This window comes from Merops nubicus, unplaced genomic scaffold, assembly GCF_000691845.1.
Source record: "Merops nubicus isolate BGI_N331 unplaced genomic scaffold, ASM69184v1 scaffold11429, whole genome shotgun sequence".
Taxonomy (NCBI): domain Eukaryota; kingdom Metazoa; phylum Chordata; class Aves; order Coraciiformes; family Meropidae; genus Merops; species Merops nubicus.
The window spans coordinates 35916-50816 of NW_008633062.1; the positions used below are offsets into that span (position 1 = coordinate 35916).

At 39.2% G+C, this 14901-nt stretch overlaps 1 protein-coding gene across 1 annotated transcript in view; it reads left to right on the forward strand.

The window, feature by feature from the left end:
• Positions 1-14901, forward strand: part of VPS13D (vacuolar protein sorting 13 homolog D (S. cerevisiae)) — a gene marked incomplete at its 3' end in the record, with an annotated part of 60815 nt that overhangs the window by 33778 nt on the left and 12136 nt on the right. Inside the window, 17 exon segments of the mRNA XM_008948113.1 lie at positions 32-238; positions 669-758; positions 1785-1925; positions 3182-3304; positions 3948-4022; positions 6293-6398; positions 6718-6870; positions 7481-7616; positions 8629-8676; positions 8811-8961; positions 9571-9781; positions 10788-11035; positions 11713-11904; positions 12478-12604; positions 13534-13676; positions 14503-14633; positions 14849-14901. The exon segment at positions 14849-14901 is cut by the window's right edge and continues 141 nt beyond it. Of these exon segments, the coding sequence (XP_008946361.1) occupies positions 32-238; positions 669-758; positions 1785-1925; positions 3182-3304; positions 3948-4022; positions 6293-6398; positions 6718-6870; positions 7481-7616; positions 8629-8676; positions 8811-8961; positions 9571-9781; positions 10788-11035; positions 11713-11904; positions 12478-12604; positions 13534-13676; positions 14503-14633; positions 14849-14901 (2335 nt within the window).

The following is a 14901-nucleotide window of genomic DNA, read 5'->3' on the forward strand; positions in this document are numbered from 1 at the left end:
ATGGTTGATTGATTGTTTGGTTTTATCTAAGGTGACTTGAAAAAAGCAGCAAGTTGGTTGTTTAAGAACGCTGAACCTTTGAAATCGGTTTCCCTGACCTCTTCTGCTCGAGATAGCCAGGGGGTTGTGCCTTTGCAGTTCATCTCTGGAGTGGAAATAAAAGCAGAAAGTATATGCATTTGCTTTATTGATGACTGCATGGACTGTGACGTTCCTCTTGCTGAATTAACCTTTTCACGTGAGTATCTTGTTAGCATAAAATTACATTCAGTTCCTGTGTATGTCCAGCACCATGCTCTGTTTCCTTGGGAAATTTCAGCTGACAGTGTTATGGTGGTGCTGATTGCTGGGGAGGGGGGCTGGGGGTTCTTTTGTTTGTATTTAAGTTTTGTTTTCTATGAAGGTTACAGTCTTTGTAGGGTTAAGACTCTGATTTTGCCTTTAGACATCACACACAACAAATGGAATTTGTCCTGGGCAGAACCCTAGGGAGGCTTCATGTTGTAAAACATGGATGTCTGTAAATGTTATTTGAAGAGTATTAAGATACACTTCTTGTATCATTTCAGTTTAAAAGACAAGACAAAACCTTTCATTGCGTACTAAAAGTTCATAAAGTTGGGAAAGTTAATTGTTTTGCATTAGCATAACATTCAGCTTTTTTTTAGGTTTGAATTTTCTCCAACATTTGAGAGCCAACCCTGAGGGCTATGCTCGCTTCACCCTCTCTGGAGATTATTACAATCGGGAGCTTTCAGGTGAAATACTTTGTGGGGGCTGATGTTTTCTTTATTTAAGTTTAGGAAAACAGCTTTGCATGCTACAGTAGCCTGAAATTTAACCCAGTGTGAAACGAGTCTAAGGGAATGTGAAAGGTTGGCTTCTGTGATGGTCTGTGTGAGAACTTGTGATCCTAGACAGGATACCCTCACTTGGTATCAGATGGAGGGATATGGAAGGTAGAGAGAGTGCTGATACAGAAGCTACACTGAAGTTTTCTAATGTAATTGCATAAAAAGTTGTCCAAGAACAGGACAGTTACAGAACTACCTGTCTCTGTATTCACATCTCTGTTTTAGTATTTTATTGTTCAGATGCATTCAGCTGGTAACTTATTCCAGGAAGGAAAAGCACATAAGAGTGGGCAGTTAGGCTGGTGACAGTGTATTAGCATATGAAGATCATCACAGTTTCCAGTTTAGATATAAAAAGACAAGCTATGCCTCAATACAGGTCAGACACTGACAAAAGAAGTAATCTAGTTGTGTCTTTTCTCTGAATTGAGAAACTAAATTTTCTGTTTAATTGAAATTTTCTGTTAAAATTGGCGCTGACCACCTCAGGAGTTATCCACCAATAACAAGGCAGGAGTTTTAATAAATACATAGTGTGGGGTTTTTAAAATACCCTTCAGACCTTTGTCTTTTCTGATACTGAATAGTAAGCCAACTTATGTATAGTCGTGTGAAAATAATTTTCAAAGCTATTTTGGAGCACTCTGTTACAACTAGGTTCAATGTGAAGCTGCAATTGCCTTCTAATGCTTCCCTCAGAATTAAGGTATTTTTGCAAGACCCTACAGAGTGTACACTGGTTCAAATGGAGGAACTGGAACAACTTTGTATTAGTGAATTAAATTTGTAGACTTACAAGTTCATCTTGAATGCAGATTGAAAGGAAAGGATCTCATTGTTGAAGTTTCACTAGTAAATACTTTGCTATGTAAACAGCATTCCAAGGTGGCCTTCAGGTGTGTAACACGTGATGTCTCTGCTCCTTCTCAGGCTGGGAGCCCTTCATTGAGCCCTGGCCATGCTCAGTCTCCTGGCAGCAGCAGGCGTCCAGCCGGCTCCACCCTGCCCGCCTGAAGCTGGAGGTGAAGGCTGAGCACCGTGTGGATGTCAACATCACCTCTGTCTTCATAGGTATGTGGGGGTGTTCCCTGGGAGCATCCCTCTGCAGCCTACTCCTCAGTGTCCTGAGGAGGACAGGCCTTTCTCACTGGGTCCTGCTGGTGTCCCGTGGATGGAGGGAGGGCAGTTTGGCACGAGTCCCTGCGTGCTTCACGTGACACACAGGTGTGCAGTCAGGCAGCCTGCACTGTATCAGATATTGTGAAAGCAGAAACACAAGCTACATATTTTAGAGGTTAGTAGGAATTCTTTCTCTGGTCATATGAATTCTATCAAATTCATATGTTATTTGAAATTTACTTTTAATCAAAACCAGGTTTTCATCTGAAGCTTTCCATACTTTACAATACTTAAAATACTTTAAAATACCCTTTTTTTATATTTTATTTTGATAAGCTACAATACTTAAAAATATTTTGATAAGCTTGTCATTTTTCAGTACATTGACAGGTATAGTAGGGAGCTACTCATTTCAGTTCTGCAGTCTCTGAAAACCTGAAATGTCAGTTCCCACCCCAGAAAATCAAAATATTTTGTACATCATTAACTCAAACTTCATGCAGGCTCCTGTGTTGTGAGAGATTGTGTGCATTTCCAAGAAATTGCTGCTTATTCTGTATGCAAAACAGAATAATTTGGTGATCATAATAAAGAAATTTAAATGACTGAGTTTGCAAATGCTGCAGAAGAGCCTTCCTTGTTCCTTGAATATTCATTCCTTTCTGTGGGGCTGGCAGGAGAGAAGCCAAGGTGGGAGGAAAAGAAGCAAATCAATGATTCCTAAGAGTTCCCAGGATGCTTTTTTAACACAAGTGATAACAAGTGGTGAGGCTAGTTTATGATGAGTGCTCTGCCATAGGACTCTGATGGTGTCTTGATATTTATGCAGGAATGTGTATGTACCTCTTAAAAAGAAAAAAAAATAAATGAGAAACTGCTGCTAACATGAATGTATGTAAGAATAATTGCCTCCTCAGGAGGAGCTCTTACATTGCCACAGGAGTATCTTGAGAACATGGAATTCCACTGAAGGTTAAAAAAAAAAAAAAAAAGAGAAATCTTAAGAATACAAACTTATTTTGTTTTGAAAACACTGCTGTGATTTCATGAGGTTTTGTTTGTCTTTAACTTATGTAAGTGGCTCATAGTAGAAGCAGAGAAGTAAAACTTTTGCCATTGGAGTAACTTCAGTGTTATGAATTTAACATACTGTTCAGCTCCTCTGCTTGCTGCCACCTTGGGGACATTCACTGTGCTTGTACTCCTAGAACAATACACGAGTACCAAAAAGTCATGGATGGAGGATTACTGTCAACAGGACAAGGAAGTGAGTGTGGTCAGCTCAGAAGACTGGATGGGTGCTTCGGTGGATCCTCCCTGCTTTGGGCAGAGTATGATACCCATTATCACCCTTTATTTGAAACAGTCCTCACATACACAGCCATCTGGCCAATACATTATGAACATAAGTATTTCGTCTTCATAGCATACAATAAATTGTTAGAGATATTTGTCAAAAAAAGGCAGAAAAGCTGTTTTCTGTTCAGCTCTGTTCAGTTCTTTAAAACAAAAAAACCCTTTCTGGCTACTTAGCTTTGAGTAAGAGCTTTGTGCTGCTAATTCTGCTTCTTTTTTTGTCACACTTTCTCAGTTAGTGAGTAACTGTCTTGTCAGAGATTAAATAAGTGTTGAGGTCAGGGTGTGTGCAGTTCAGAGGTGATCTTTTTCTTTCTGTACCACCAAAGACCTAAGGGACTGAGCTTCTGAAAAAAAAAATGCTGGTACATTGCTGAATCAATGCTCTAAGTAATAGCTCTTGATAAATGGCAGGTCTTTTCAGCTTCTTTTCATTCAGTGTTACTTCTGAAAGAAGTTTTAGCAATTCAAATGTCAACCTAGTGTAAACAAATGGTTCGAGGCTGGGTAGTGATTGCATGATGCCAACTGTCTGTCTTTCCTGATGCACGATGGGGAGGAATCTGCCTGTATTTGTGTGTTTTCTTACCTGCTAACTTTGTCTTTCCTGTCTGCCAGGCCTTCCTCTTGTCTACCTTAGAACTAGGAGTACAGCCAGTTTGACTAACCTAGAGCACCAAATCTATGCTAGAGGTACTGTACAGCAGAGAGAGACAAAAGGGGTTTTGTTGTCTTTGGAAGGTTCTTGTACAATAAATACTGTGTTGTGTATGTGACTTGCTGGTAGATTGGCCTCTATTTAAAAAAAAATAAATAAATAAAAATAACAATCAAACAAAACACCCCAAACCAAACAACATAACAGCGACTTTGCTTTTAATCTGTTTAATTTATTTTATGCTGTTGTTGTCTTATAGAATCATAGAATCTTTTTAAGAGCATCAAGTCCAACCATTAACCTAAGTCTACCAAGCCCACCACTAAACCATGTTCCTCTTGACTCTTCAGGAAAGAAGGGAGAAGTATAAGTAGTCTTATGTGGGAAGACTGTTCTGAGGGAGGTTATATGAGTCACTGACTATTCAGTGTCCCCTTTCCAGAGAGACAGTGTAGTGTGATAAAACACAGCGTAATAAAATCACCAGATTTTACTTGATATTCTGAAAATATCCAACAGTATGATCAATATCTATACTTAGGTTTGATTCAGCATTTAGCTACTTAAAACTTTAAGGTGCCTTCAGCAAGAACAATCTATTTTCAGTAAGCATTAGGAAGTACAATATTCCTAATAAATACCTTGTTAATTTGTTTGCTTTGTATTTGACAGTACAGTCTCTGGGCAAAACCATCCAGTTTCAAATAAGAGATTTTTATAAAAATTTTTGACAATATGGAAGGCAAAGCAGCACAATTGATTATTATGTTGTCCCTGTAGAAAAGTTTCTGATTTGGAGGACAGAAAGCTTGCTGTAAATCTGTATCTGTGGCCTGTTCAGATTGCCCCTTAGAAACATTTTCTCTGAGTGGCTGCAGACTGTCCATAGGTGTTTAAAAAAAAAAAAAAAATCACCCCATAAAATTTATCTGAGGTATTTTTAAGGAAGTTTTTCTGGGAAAAAATCAAAACAAAATCCCCTTTTAATATTGATTGCTTGGCTTCTAGTGGGTGTTACAACTAAATTACTAAATGAGTTATAAAAAATCCTCCCTGTAATGATAGTCTTTGTTTTCAGACAGTAGTCTCTAAATGCAATTTTACATTGTTTTCTTTTGAAAATCAGGTCATAGTCCCAAAAATTCTTTTTGAAAAGTCTCAAAAAATAACTTGGCAGTCTGTTAAATGCCAGAGTAGAAGTGCATTTGGCTTTTAGTCTGTGTAGAACCTGGGCTAGCCAAAATACTGTCTAAAGACAAGCTAAACACTAAAAAGATTGTTTTATTTGCAGTTGGCAAAAATCAGTTTTAATTTTTTAATCTTCTTGCCATTTAATTGGAAAGAACTTTCTCTGGGAAGAGATCAGATTTAAGTCTCCATTGGCAGTGTAAGATATATAGGAACTTAGCACTGTTTCAGAATAAAGTTGTAACTTTCTTTCTACTTTCTTCAGTAACTCCTTTAAAAACTTACCTACCCACCCCCCTTACCCCTTCTTGCCTCTGTAAACCTGTACTTGAGTTGCTCTTAGACACAGGTTGCAGTGGGATGAATGGGTCTCAGAACATGAGGTACCAGAACTTGGTACCAGTCAGCCTTTGGAGTGAGCACAGATAGGTTCTGTGGAGCAGATCTCAATCCTGGCTTACCTTCTCTTTAGGCAGCTGATTTATTCCTGTGTGTGCCTTCTTTCCACACAAAAAGATGTATGTATTTAGGTAGCAGCCATTTATCTTCCTTTTTAAGTAAGTTACTGGAATTTGACAGGGTTTTTTCTCTGTCCAAACACAGTAAGTATTTTCACAGGTATGATGTACTGCAGTGTGGGAGATGAAAGCAACACTTGTCTGCTTGTTAGTGATGCATACTTGAAAAAAGTCAGACATGGTCAGCAAAGTTTCTTCTTCTGAAATCTTAATTATGAGTAAATCTGTGTAATACTTCACGAGCATTTGGGTGTACATGAAGAGGTGCTGACTACGGCTGGGTTTTTAGTCAGGTTTTCTACATGCTAGTTATAACTAGAGGCACAGGGTTCTGTAAGACTTGACATGAAGAAACAAAAGAATATGTAGATTAAGCTCAGTTCCTGGGGGGTTGATGTAGGGGAAGATTTTGTTTGCTTTGTAGCATTTCTGTAATAGTTATTAAATAATTTTAAAATTTTTTTAGTACTCTGGTAGCCTGTTTCTCTGATCTGGTTTTCTAGTTAATTCAGGTTGTGGTTCTCCAGCTGGTTTATCTCATCCTACGTTAGGATGCCTCTCTCATGAACATTTAGACAAATCTTTTTTCTGTTTTGTAGCTGAAATGAAGACTCCAAAACGTAGGCAGCCGTTTGTCCCCTTTGCCCTAAGAAATCACACAGGATGCACTCTGTGGTTTGCTACCCTGACTACAACACCTACCCGGTAAGAAGCTGTTGGGCAATCACTTTGACAATGTTTGTCTGGCTTCTCTAACGTGCCAGTCAAATAACGTGCCTATTTTCAGTGCTTTTGATTTCTTGCAGAGAAACAGAGGCAACTCCTGGTCTTTTGTAGTTAAAAGCCTTTTCTTTTTGTGGTTTGGTTTGGTTTTGTTTTTTCAAAAGGCCCAACAGAATTTGAAAGCCAGTCAGGTGCATTTATGGTGCATGTGTTTGCTGCAGGGGTTCTGTGGGCTGAGGCAGGCTAGAAGCACTTGTTACTGCAGTTCTGTCAGGCTGTAACAGGCTGGTTCTCTTCACAGGGCTGCGCTGTCTCACAGCGGGAGTCCGGGCGTTGTTCCTGGGGAGAACGGGACCTTGCTGGACGATGCCCATAATGTCAGTGAATGGCAAGAAGTTATCACAGGGGAAGAGGTTCCATTTGAGTTTGAAGCCAGAGGGAAGCTCAGACACAGGTGAGGGGACCGAGCTGTGAGTTGTGTTTTGGCACACTCGTGCATGGGACACGTAGGACCATAGTTGTGAGGACACCAGCAGATGTTAAAAGTGAATATTTTTTTTAAACTCCTGTTAATGTTTTGGTTTTAAATAATTGAAAGTCATGTATAGAGTGAATTTATCAGTTGTCTAGTCACCAGATAGTACTACTGGTGGCAGCTGTTGCTAGATGTGAGTTGGATCATTATGAGCTTCTAGAAGGATTTAGGGACCTTCATTAGAAATCATATGTCCTCTTTTCTAAAGGACTGGGGGTGGCATTGGCTGTTGACCATAAGCATTACTGGTGTTAAGAACCAGGAGAACTTCTTAACAAATACATAGTATGCTTTTATTTTTGCTTACATGACATAGTTTTACTTCTGTAGGTTGATAGGGAAGGTGGAACAACTGAACAGATGTAAAGTCAGGTCTCTATTTATCCGTGAAATGGAAAAACTCTTGAGACTTCTGTTTCTTTAAACACTTTGGTGAGATTCTTTGTTCAGAATGCAGATGTTCTTGGTTTGAACTGTTTACACTGTATAATAATGTTTAATAGTAATTGCACTTGATCTGACCTTGTAGGCACACACATGATCTAAGAATTCATCAGCTGCAAGTGAGAGTAAATGGCTGGGAAGAAGTCAGTCCAGTGTCTGTAGACAAGGTTGGAACGTTTTTCCGATACGCTGCACCAGATAAGAACTCATCCTCTTCTACTGTAAGTTCTGATTTGGAGTGTGAGTTTTAACCAAATCTGTAATTTGAGAGTAATGATACCTCCAACATTTTGATCTTAAAGCAGCTGCTGTATGAGATTGTCCTCTTTGCAGTTAGCTTGAATTGGGAGAGTTTGGAGGTGCTGGGTTCCTAACTGGCAGGTTTTGTGTGTAACAAACCCACAGAGTAGCCAGTGCTTGGTCTGTGCTTAGCAGCCAGAGCTTCCAGTGACAGAACTAACACGTTAGTAACAGTGTTGTCATGGACTCTTGGAAACTGAGCTTTAAATCAGCACAGCACTTCAGCAGCTATTCTTATTTCTTCTATTGCAAAAATTTTTCTGTGTTTAATTGACTTAAAATAAACAACACTGGCAATTTCCTGTAAGCCTAGAGATTGTTGAAATATGGGTCTGCTTAGACAAAACATACTTGTCAGGAAGGAGAAATGCAGTTGTGATAATTGGCAGGGTGGCAGTTAGTAGCTGAGGTTCAGTGATAACAATGGTCTTGTGGATTTCAAAACTAGTTCAGTTTTGAGGCTAGCTACTGAAAAATGTTGAGCACTGGAGAAATTGGAAGTTGAGATCTTCCTGGTATAAAACAGGATCAGAATTTAATTTCATGATACTACTGACAAGAGCCAGTAGTCTCTTACTTGAATCACTTCTGATGTTTTCATATTGAAGCTTAAGAAGCATCATCTCTCTCTGTAAATTTGTTTTTAAATCAAAAGGGTGCAAATTAATGAGAATTGCTTAGGAAATATCTTCTTTAGCTTTTTGTCTTTCTTTTTCAACAAACCCTCTTCCTTCAAGTTTCTTCGTAAAGCAGTATTACAAACAGGTTTTGCTAATATAGTTCTGACATGCTTTCCAGGCTGTAGTGAAGATCATAAACACAAAGCGATGAGAATATTTAGTTTATTCTTCAGTAATAATGTTCTGTATTAGAACTGAGGGCAACATCTTAAAAGATTAACAGCTTTAACTTTCGTGTTTACTTTTATCCCAGCTTGGAAGCCCGATAAGTAGAACCAATATAATACATCCACAAGTCTACGTGAGTATACGTTTTCTTTTTTTGAGAGCTACTTAAATAAGACTAGCATAACTGTACAAGTAAATGGGCTTTCCCATCCCTCTTCTAGATATAACCGTTACCTGAGCTTTTTAATGCTTTTAAATATCTTCCAGTTTTCTTCATTGCCTCCAGTTCGTGTGGTGTTTGAAGTCACCATGGAAGGCAGCGCTCGGAAGGTGATAACAGTGCGCTCAGCCTTGATGGTGAAGAACAAGCTGGAGATACCGATGGAACTGAGGCTAGACAGTCCTTCTGCTCCTGACAGTAAGTGTCATACCTTCCTCCTGTGCTATGGGGAGTCTTCAGCCTCCTCTCCAGGAAGATCCACCTCTGTCTGTAATGGCTGATAACACACTAGACCTCCTTGGAGAGGAGGTGAGTAATGTTAAGAGGAAATGATCGGCAAGGTAAGCTTGAGAAACCAGTAGGATTTTTGTTTATTGTTCCAGCAAGCAGGGAAAGCTGAGACTCTGTAAAGACTGAAACTTATTTCTGTATGTAGCTTGTTGTCCCCTGTAGCAGTAGCCTAGAAGGTTTTGGATGTTAGCGTGCAAAGGTGCAGTGTAGAAAAGTACACTGACAATACACCCAAAATGTAATGAATGAGGTCTTTTTGAAATAAGATTTTCACTAAAGCACACGTGGAAAAAGAATTTGAATTCCAGCAAGTTTTTAGTTTTGTTCCAGGTTCAGATTTACACACATGACTTTGCTGCCTGATTGCCAACCAAGGTGCACAAGCATACATAAAATAGTGCTTTAGGTTAAAACGAAACAGGTTGCTTCAAAAATCAGAGATTTACTGTTTGAAAATTTTATGCTTTTTAGTAAAGGGGCCAGTTTTGGTATGTGTATTTTCCTTTCTGGTTGCAGAGCCTGTGGTTCTTCCAGCAGTTATGCCAGGAGATTCCTTTGCTATTCCCTTACATCTTACATCTTGGCGCTTGCAAGCCAGGCCAAAGGGAATGGGAGTCTTCTTCTGTAAGGCCCCAATTCACTGGACCAACGTTCAGAAGACAGCAGAAGTGTGCAGCAGCAAGAGGGAGTGTCACTCCATGGAGTCTGAGAACAGCCGATTCTTCAGGTAATTCAGACCCAATTATTTTTCTGTAAGCTGTGTTATATTCTTCTGATAAATGACATATTTTGAGAGTAGCTAAAAGGAAAGAAAATACTTAGAAATGAAAGCTTCTGCAGTGTAATGAGGTGTTTTGTTTGGTCTCTTGTATAATGACAAAGCACTGAAGCATAACTGCTGCATTTCTGCAGGGCTCCTTGAAGCCCTTTGTCAATACCTGTTACCAAATGTCTGAGCATACAAAGCAAGCACACTATTAATATTTATTGTAAGAAAAGGTTAGAAAATTGAATGCAGATTTATGTTAATTTATCTAGGCTGTCTCACTGAGAATAATGAGTAGTTTGCCATAGTGTATTCACAAATACTCAGTCTTTGTCCTCCACGTCCTGTACTCTTTTCTGAGCCAAAAAATGTCACTGCATAATGAGGACTTAATAGGATTTTGTGGTTATTTGATATGACAGATTTAGAAATGCCTCTCAATTTAGGAAATACTAGACAAGAGATTATGGAAGTTGTTTCAGGAAATGACCTTTGCATACTATATAGTTACTACTGTGTGTCACTTCCATGGTTCATTTTTAAATACGCTGGTTTTAAATATATCACAGGAAGGAAAATTTTTAAAATATTTAAACCAAAACTTTACTTACACAATTTTTTTTGCCTTAACTAGTAAGAAACTGAACCATCAGGTGGCCAAAGCAAGGATATATCTACTGCAAGAAGGGCATGTTCAGTATTTATGTTTAAGAACATGATAGTTTACTGCAGCAGTTACAATCTCTTTTTGGTAGTAGTTGATAACATGTTTCTCTGAGTTTAAGGGAGATGCTTTTAAAGTTGGTAATCTGTAAAAGTAATTTTCTGTTAGATCTCTGGAGAGACAAGCTGGTTATGCCATCAGTCCTGAAGCCACAGCATGTTGTGGGATTTAGTCAGTACACAAAGACAGGGTCCAGTTATTCTGTCAAGTTCATTGAGTTCTCACATAGTTCTGCCTTCACAGGTTCTGTGTGGCTATAAAGAAAGAAAACTACCCGGATTACATGCCTTCCAGCATATTTTCTGACAGTGCTAAACAGATTTTCAGACAGCCTGGGCATACTATTTATCTCCTGCCAACGGTGGTAATCTGCAACCTGCTCCCCTGTGAACTGGAGTTCTTTGTGAAAGGAATGCCCATTAGTGGGACACTGAAACCTGGCAAAGAGGCAGCACTGCACACAGCAGACACGTCTCAGAACATCGAGCTGGGTAGGGTTCTTTGTCAGATTCCTTGCTGATCCTTCTAGAGGAGTACCTGAGTATAACTGTTTCTTGTACAAGGAGCTGTGGTACAAAATTGAAAGCATCTATGACATTATTTCATTGGGTTGCAGGGCTTCTTACAGTTAATAGCTGAGTGCATGCATCCAAAGAAAAAAAAAAAGTAAGGAAAAAAGTACCAACATTGCCATCATTGCCCCAAATCTGTCAGCTGTCTTGGTCTGTTCCTTATTTAGCTATTTCCTCATTTTCCTGAGAGTGAGAACCATGGAAACTGGAGAGAACAGTGATAGAGGAGGGAATAAATCAAATAAATTCCCACTTTTTTGGGTGGTTTTTCTGTTTCCTTTCTGACAGAAAAAGCTGGTGTTGAGTGTATGTACGGAACTACTCAACACTGGCTGGACTTCTGGTGCCTAATGCAGCTATTAGCCCTAAGCAGGATTCTTTACAGAACTTCTTGGGCTGCTTCTGACTTAAATTGAGGCATTTCTTCCTTGGGGTCCAAGGTTACTACACTGGGCAGATATAAAAGTTAATCTGGGTAAGGTCTATGAAATAGAAGGGCCAAGTCATATGAAACACCAAGCTGTATGCTTACCAGAAACTAGTGTTTCTGTGTGGGTGATGTTTGGTTTTATTTTGTTTCCTTTTGTTTATCATAGGGGTATTGCTAGAAAACTTCCCAGTCTGCAAAGAGCTGTTGATTCCTCCTGGGACCCAAAACTACATGGTGCGGATGCGATTGTATGATGTCAACAAGCGACTGCTAAACTTGACCATAAGGATTGTGTGTCGTGCTGAAGGGTCTCTAAAAATACTCATTTCAGCACCCTATTGGTTAATCAACAAAACAGGTAAGTTTACAGTATGTTCTTTCATAGCAGTAATCATGAGCTGGGAAACAAGGATTTCATGCAGTGTTCTGATGTGCTTTCTAGCCAAATAAGGCTTTTAAACATTACTTAAGAGGAAATGAAGTTGCAGAATTTAACAAATTTTTAATTTACCCTGCCAGCAGCTATTATTTGATGAATGCTGCAGCAGATAATTGGGTTGCTATATTGCAGATTTTCAAACATGAGTTACTGTGCCTCTGAATAAATCAACATAGATAGATCACTGTTAGAATTGTTGTTTTCATGGACTGAAGTGCCTTGTGAAGGCAACAGGTCTAAACTGCAGCTATTCTCTGTTCATTGGCACTTCCCTTTCCTGCACAGACCAGTCTCCCTGGCTGGCAGCTGTTAGTAGGTCTGGCTGTTAAGCAGATTATGATGAAGAACAAGAGGGAGAATGCCTGCAAACTAATGGCTAGTATTACAACCAAAATATTTGAGGTTGTTTCCTAATTTGAAGTAGTTTTTACCATCTCGTTTTAGTTTGTGCAAAAGTGACATGTAGCTTGACACTGTTCTTTGTGTTTAAAGGATTACCACTTATCTTCAGACAAGATAATGCAAAAACAGATGCTGCAGGTCAGTTTGAAGAGCACGAGCTTGCTAGAAGCCTCAGCCCCCTTCTGTTCTGTTATGCTGATAAAGAACAGCCAAACCTGTAAGTACCACAAGAAAAGCAGACAGGATGAACCTTACTAAATATGACAGTAATTCACAGAGGGTTGGATGCTGATATATTAGTATGAATATCACACAGGAAAAGTCTTTACCTGTTAAGATAAAGATAAGATCTTTAAGATCTTAAGATCTGTTAAATTATTAAGTTTCTAAATAGGGAAATAAGAATGCTGGATCTTTAGACATTTCCTGCTGACTTGCCAATACTGTTGTGCCTGCAGGCTGCCTGGATTTTATTGTGCATGTTTAGAACTCATGCTTCTTTTATTAGAAAATCCAAAACTTTTTGAAGAGAGTTAACCACTAAAAAAAACCACTTCAAACCCCTAATAATGCTCTGAATTAGAACTCTGAATGTTAATGGAGTAGTAGCAGTCATTTAGGAGGAAGTTCACATGGAGCAGAGTGGTGGTGATTTTGATTTAAGTGGAAATGGCAAGATACTCTACAGCTACTTTAACTGGCATCAAGGAGAGAACTTGCTTTTTCCATGAAAATATGAAATAAGAACAGGATTTAAAGTAAATCCATCTGAAATGTTCTGGGAGTTCTGCTCAAATGAACAACAGTTCGTGTTACCACAAAAATGTATTCCAAATTTTCTTTTTTTCTTTGAAAGGAAGAAAATATTTACTTGGAAAAGACAGACAGATGCAGTTGCAGTTAATCAGCATGAGAATTAGCAAGCCTTTTACATGATGTGGTCACTGTGTCTTGACAAGGCTTATGGCAGAAATGAAGGATTAATTACTAAAGAAGAGTTTTATCGTGGCTTCTAATTATCTTAAATTAAAACACAGATAGTTTTTGGGTTTTTTTTCTATCTGGGTATATAATTGATAGTCAGCATCATATTGATACCTGATCCTTCATCTTAATGAGTAAATCTTTTTTTCTTCTCACCCTTAGGTGCACGATGCGGGTTGGGAAAGGAATCCATCCTGAAGGAATGCCTGGCTGGTGCCAGGGCTTCTCCCTGGACGGTGGCAGTGGTGTCAGAGCCCTGAAGGTGATCCAGCACGGCAACCGGCCAGGCCTCATCTACAACATCGGTACGTGCCGGGGAACGCTGGCAAGTGCTGTGGGGCTGGGGCAGACACGATGGCAGTGACACCAGAAATGGAGCAGTTACAGCAAGGAAACGTGCATTGTAAAGGTTTTGGAAGGTCCAGAGAAAATTATTAACGTTAAATTACTATTCTGACTATCTTTACATCTTTATTTTGGATTTCATTAGCTTAAAAATCAGTTTTCGGTTATTTTTATTTTTACATTTCATCATGGAATTTTAATTAACTGTGTTCCCAAACTCTTATCTCTGTGTCTCTACTCCCCCTTTATGTTACTTCTAAGCCCATTTAAAATCCCACCACATTACTGTCTGATTATTGGGGTGTCTATATACGTGCTGTTTCCAAGGCTTTTGCCTTGTGGTGCCTTTGTCAGCTGATGTGGAGAGTGCAGCTTCAGTCTTCCTTGTGCTCCTGGTGTACATAAAGTACAATTTCCTTTGAAGCTTTCAGTTCTTAATTAAATGTCATTTCAGAAGTTACTTCATGGTGTTTTTTGAAGAATTCTGCATATGTTTAAAAGTGAAATAATTACTTGCATTTACCTGTGATTTAAAATAGTTCTTTTTTCTAATTTCAGTGCTTATGATCTCTTAATTGTCTCTGAGAAACAGAGGGGAACGGGTGGTGTAAAATTATCCTTACCATTTAATATAACATTTCAAAATATATCAGTGTTATGGCAGAAACAGCCCATCTCAGGAAGCCATGGAGAAGAACTTTTGTTCATGTGAACTGTGTTGTGGCAGATGTCTTTTGTTCGCTTTTGTAAATAACAGTTTTACTTTTAACTTGTTTTTGTTCCTAGGGATTGATGTTAAAAAGGGCAGAGGCCGTTACATTGACACGTGCATGGTAACCTTTGCACCCCGTTACCTGCTGGACAACAAATCTAGCTACAAGCTCGCCTTCGTTCAGCGGGAGTTCGCCAGAGGCCGGGTAAGGTGCTTCCTTCTTGGTACAGTCCTTGTAGATAGTCACAGCAACTTCTAACCAAAACAAACACTAGGCTTGAACGTACCATTGCCTGGTTTGAGAACCATTTTCATTATTCTAATGCCAGCATCCACTTAGCAGAATAATGGCTGTGTCACAGCTGAAGTCTGTATTTTCCAGTGCCTCTAGGATGTGTAATTACCAGTTTCTGTTCCCAGGGAACATCCAACCCTGATGGGTACATCTCCACGCTTCCTGGTTCCAGCGTCGT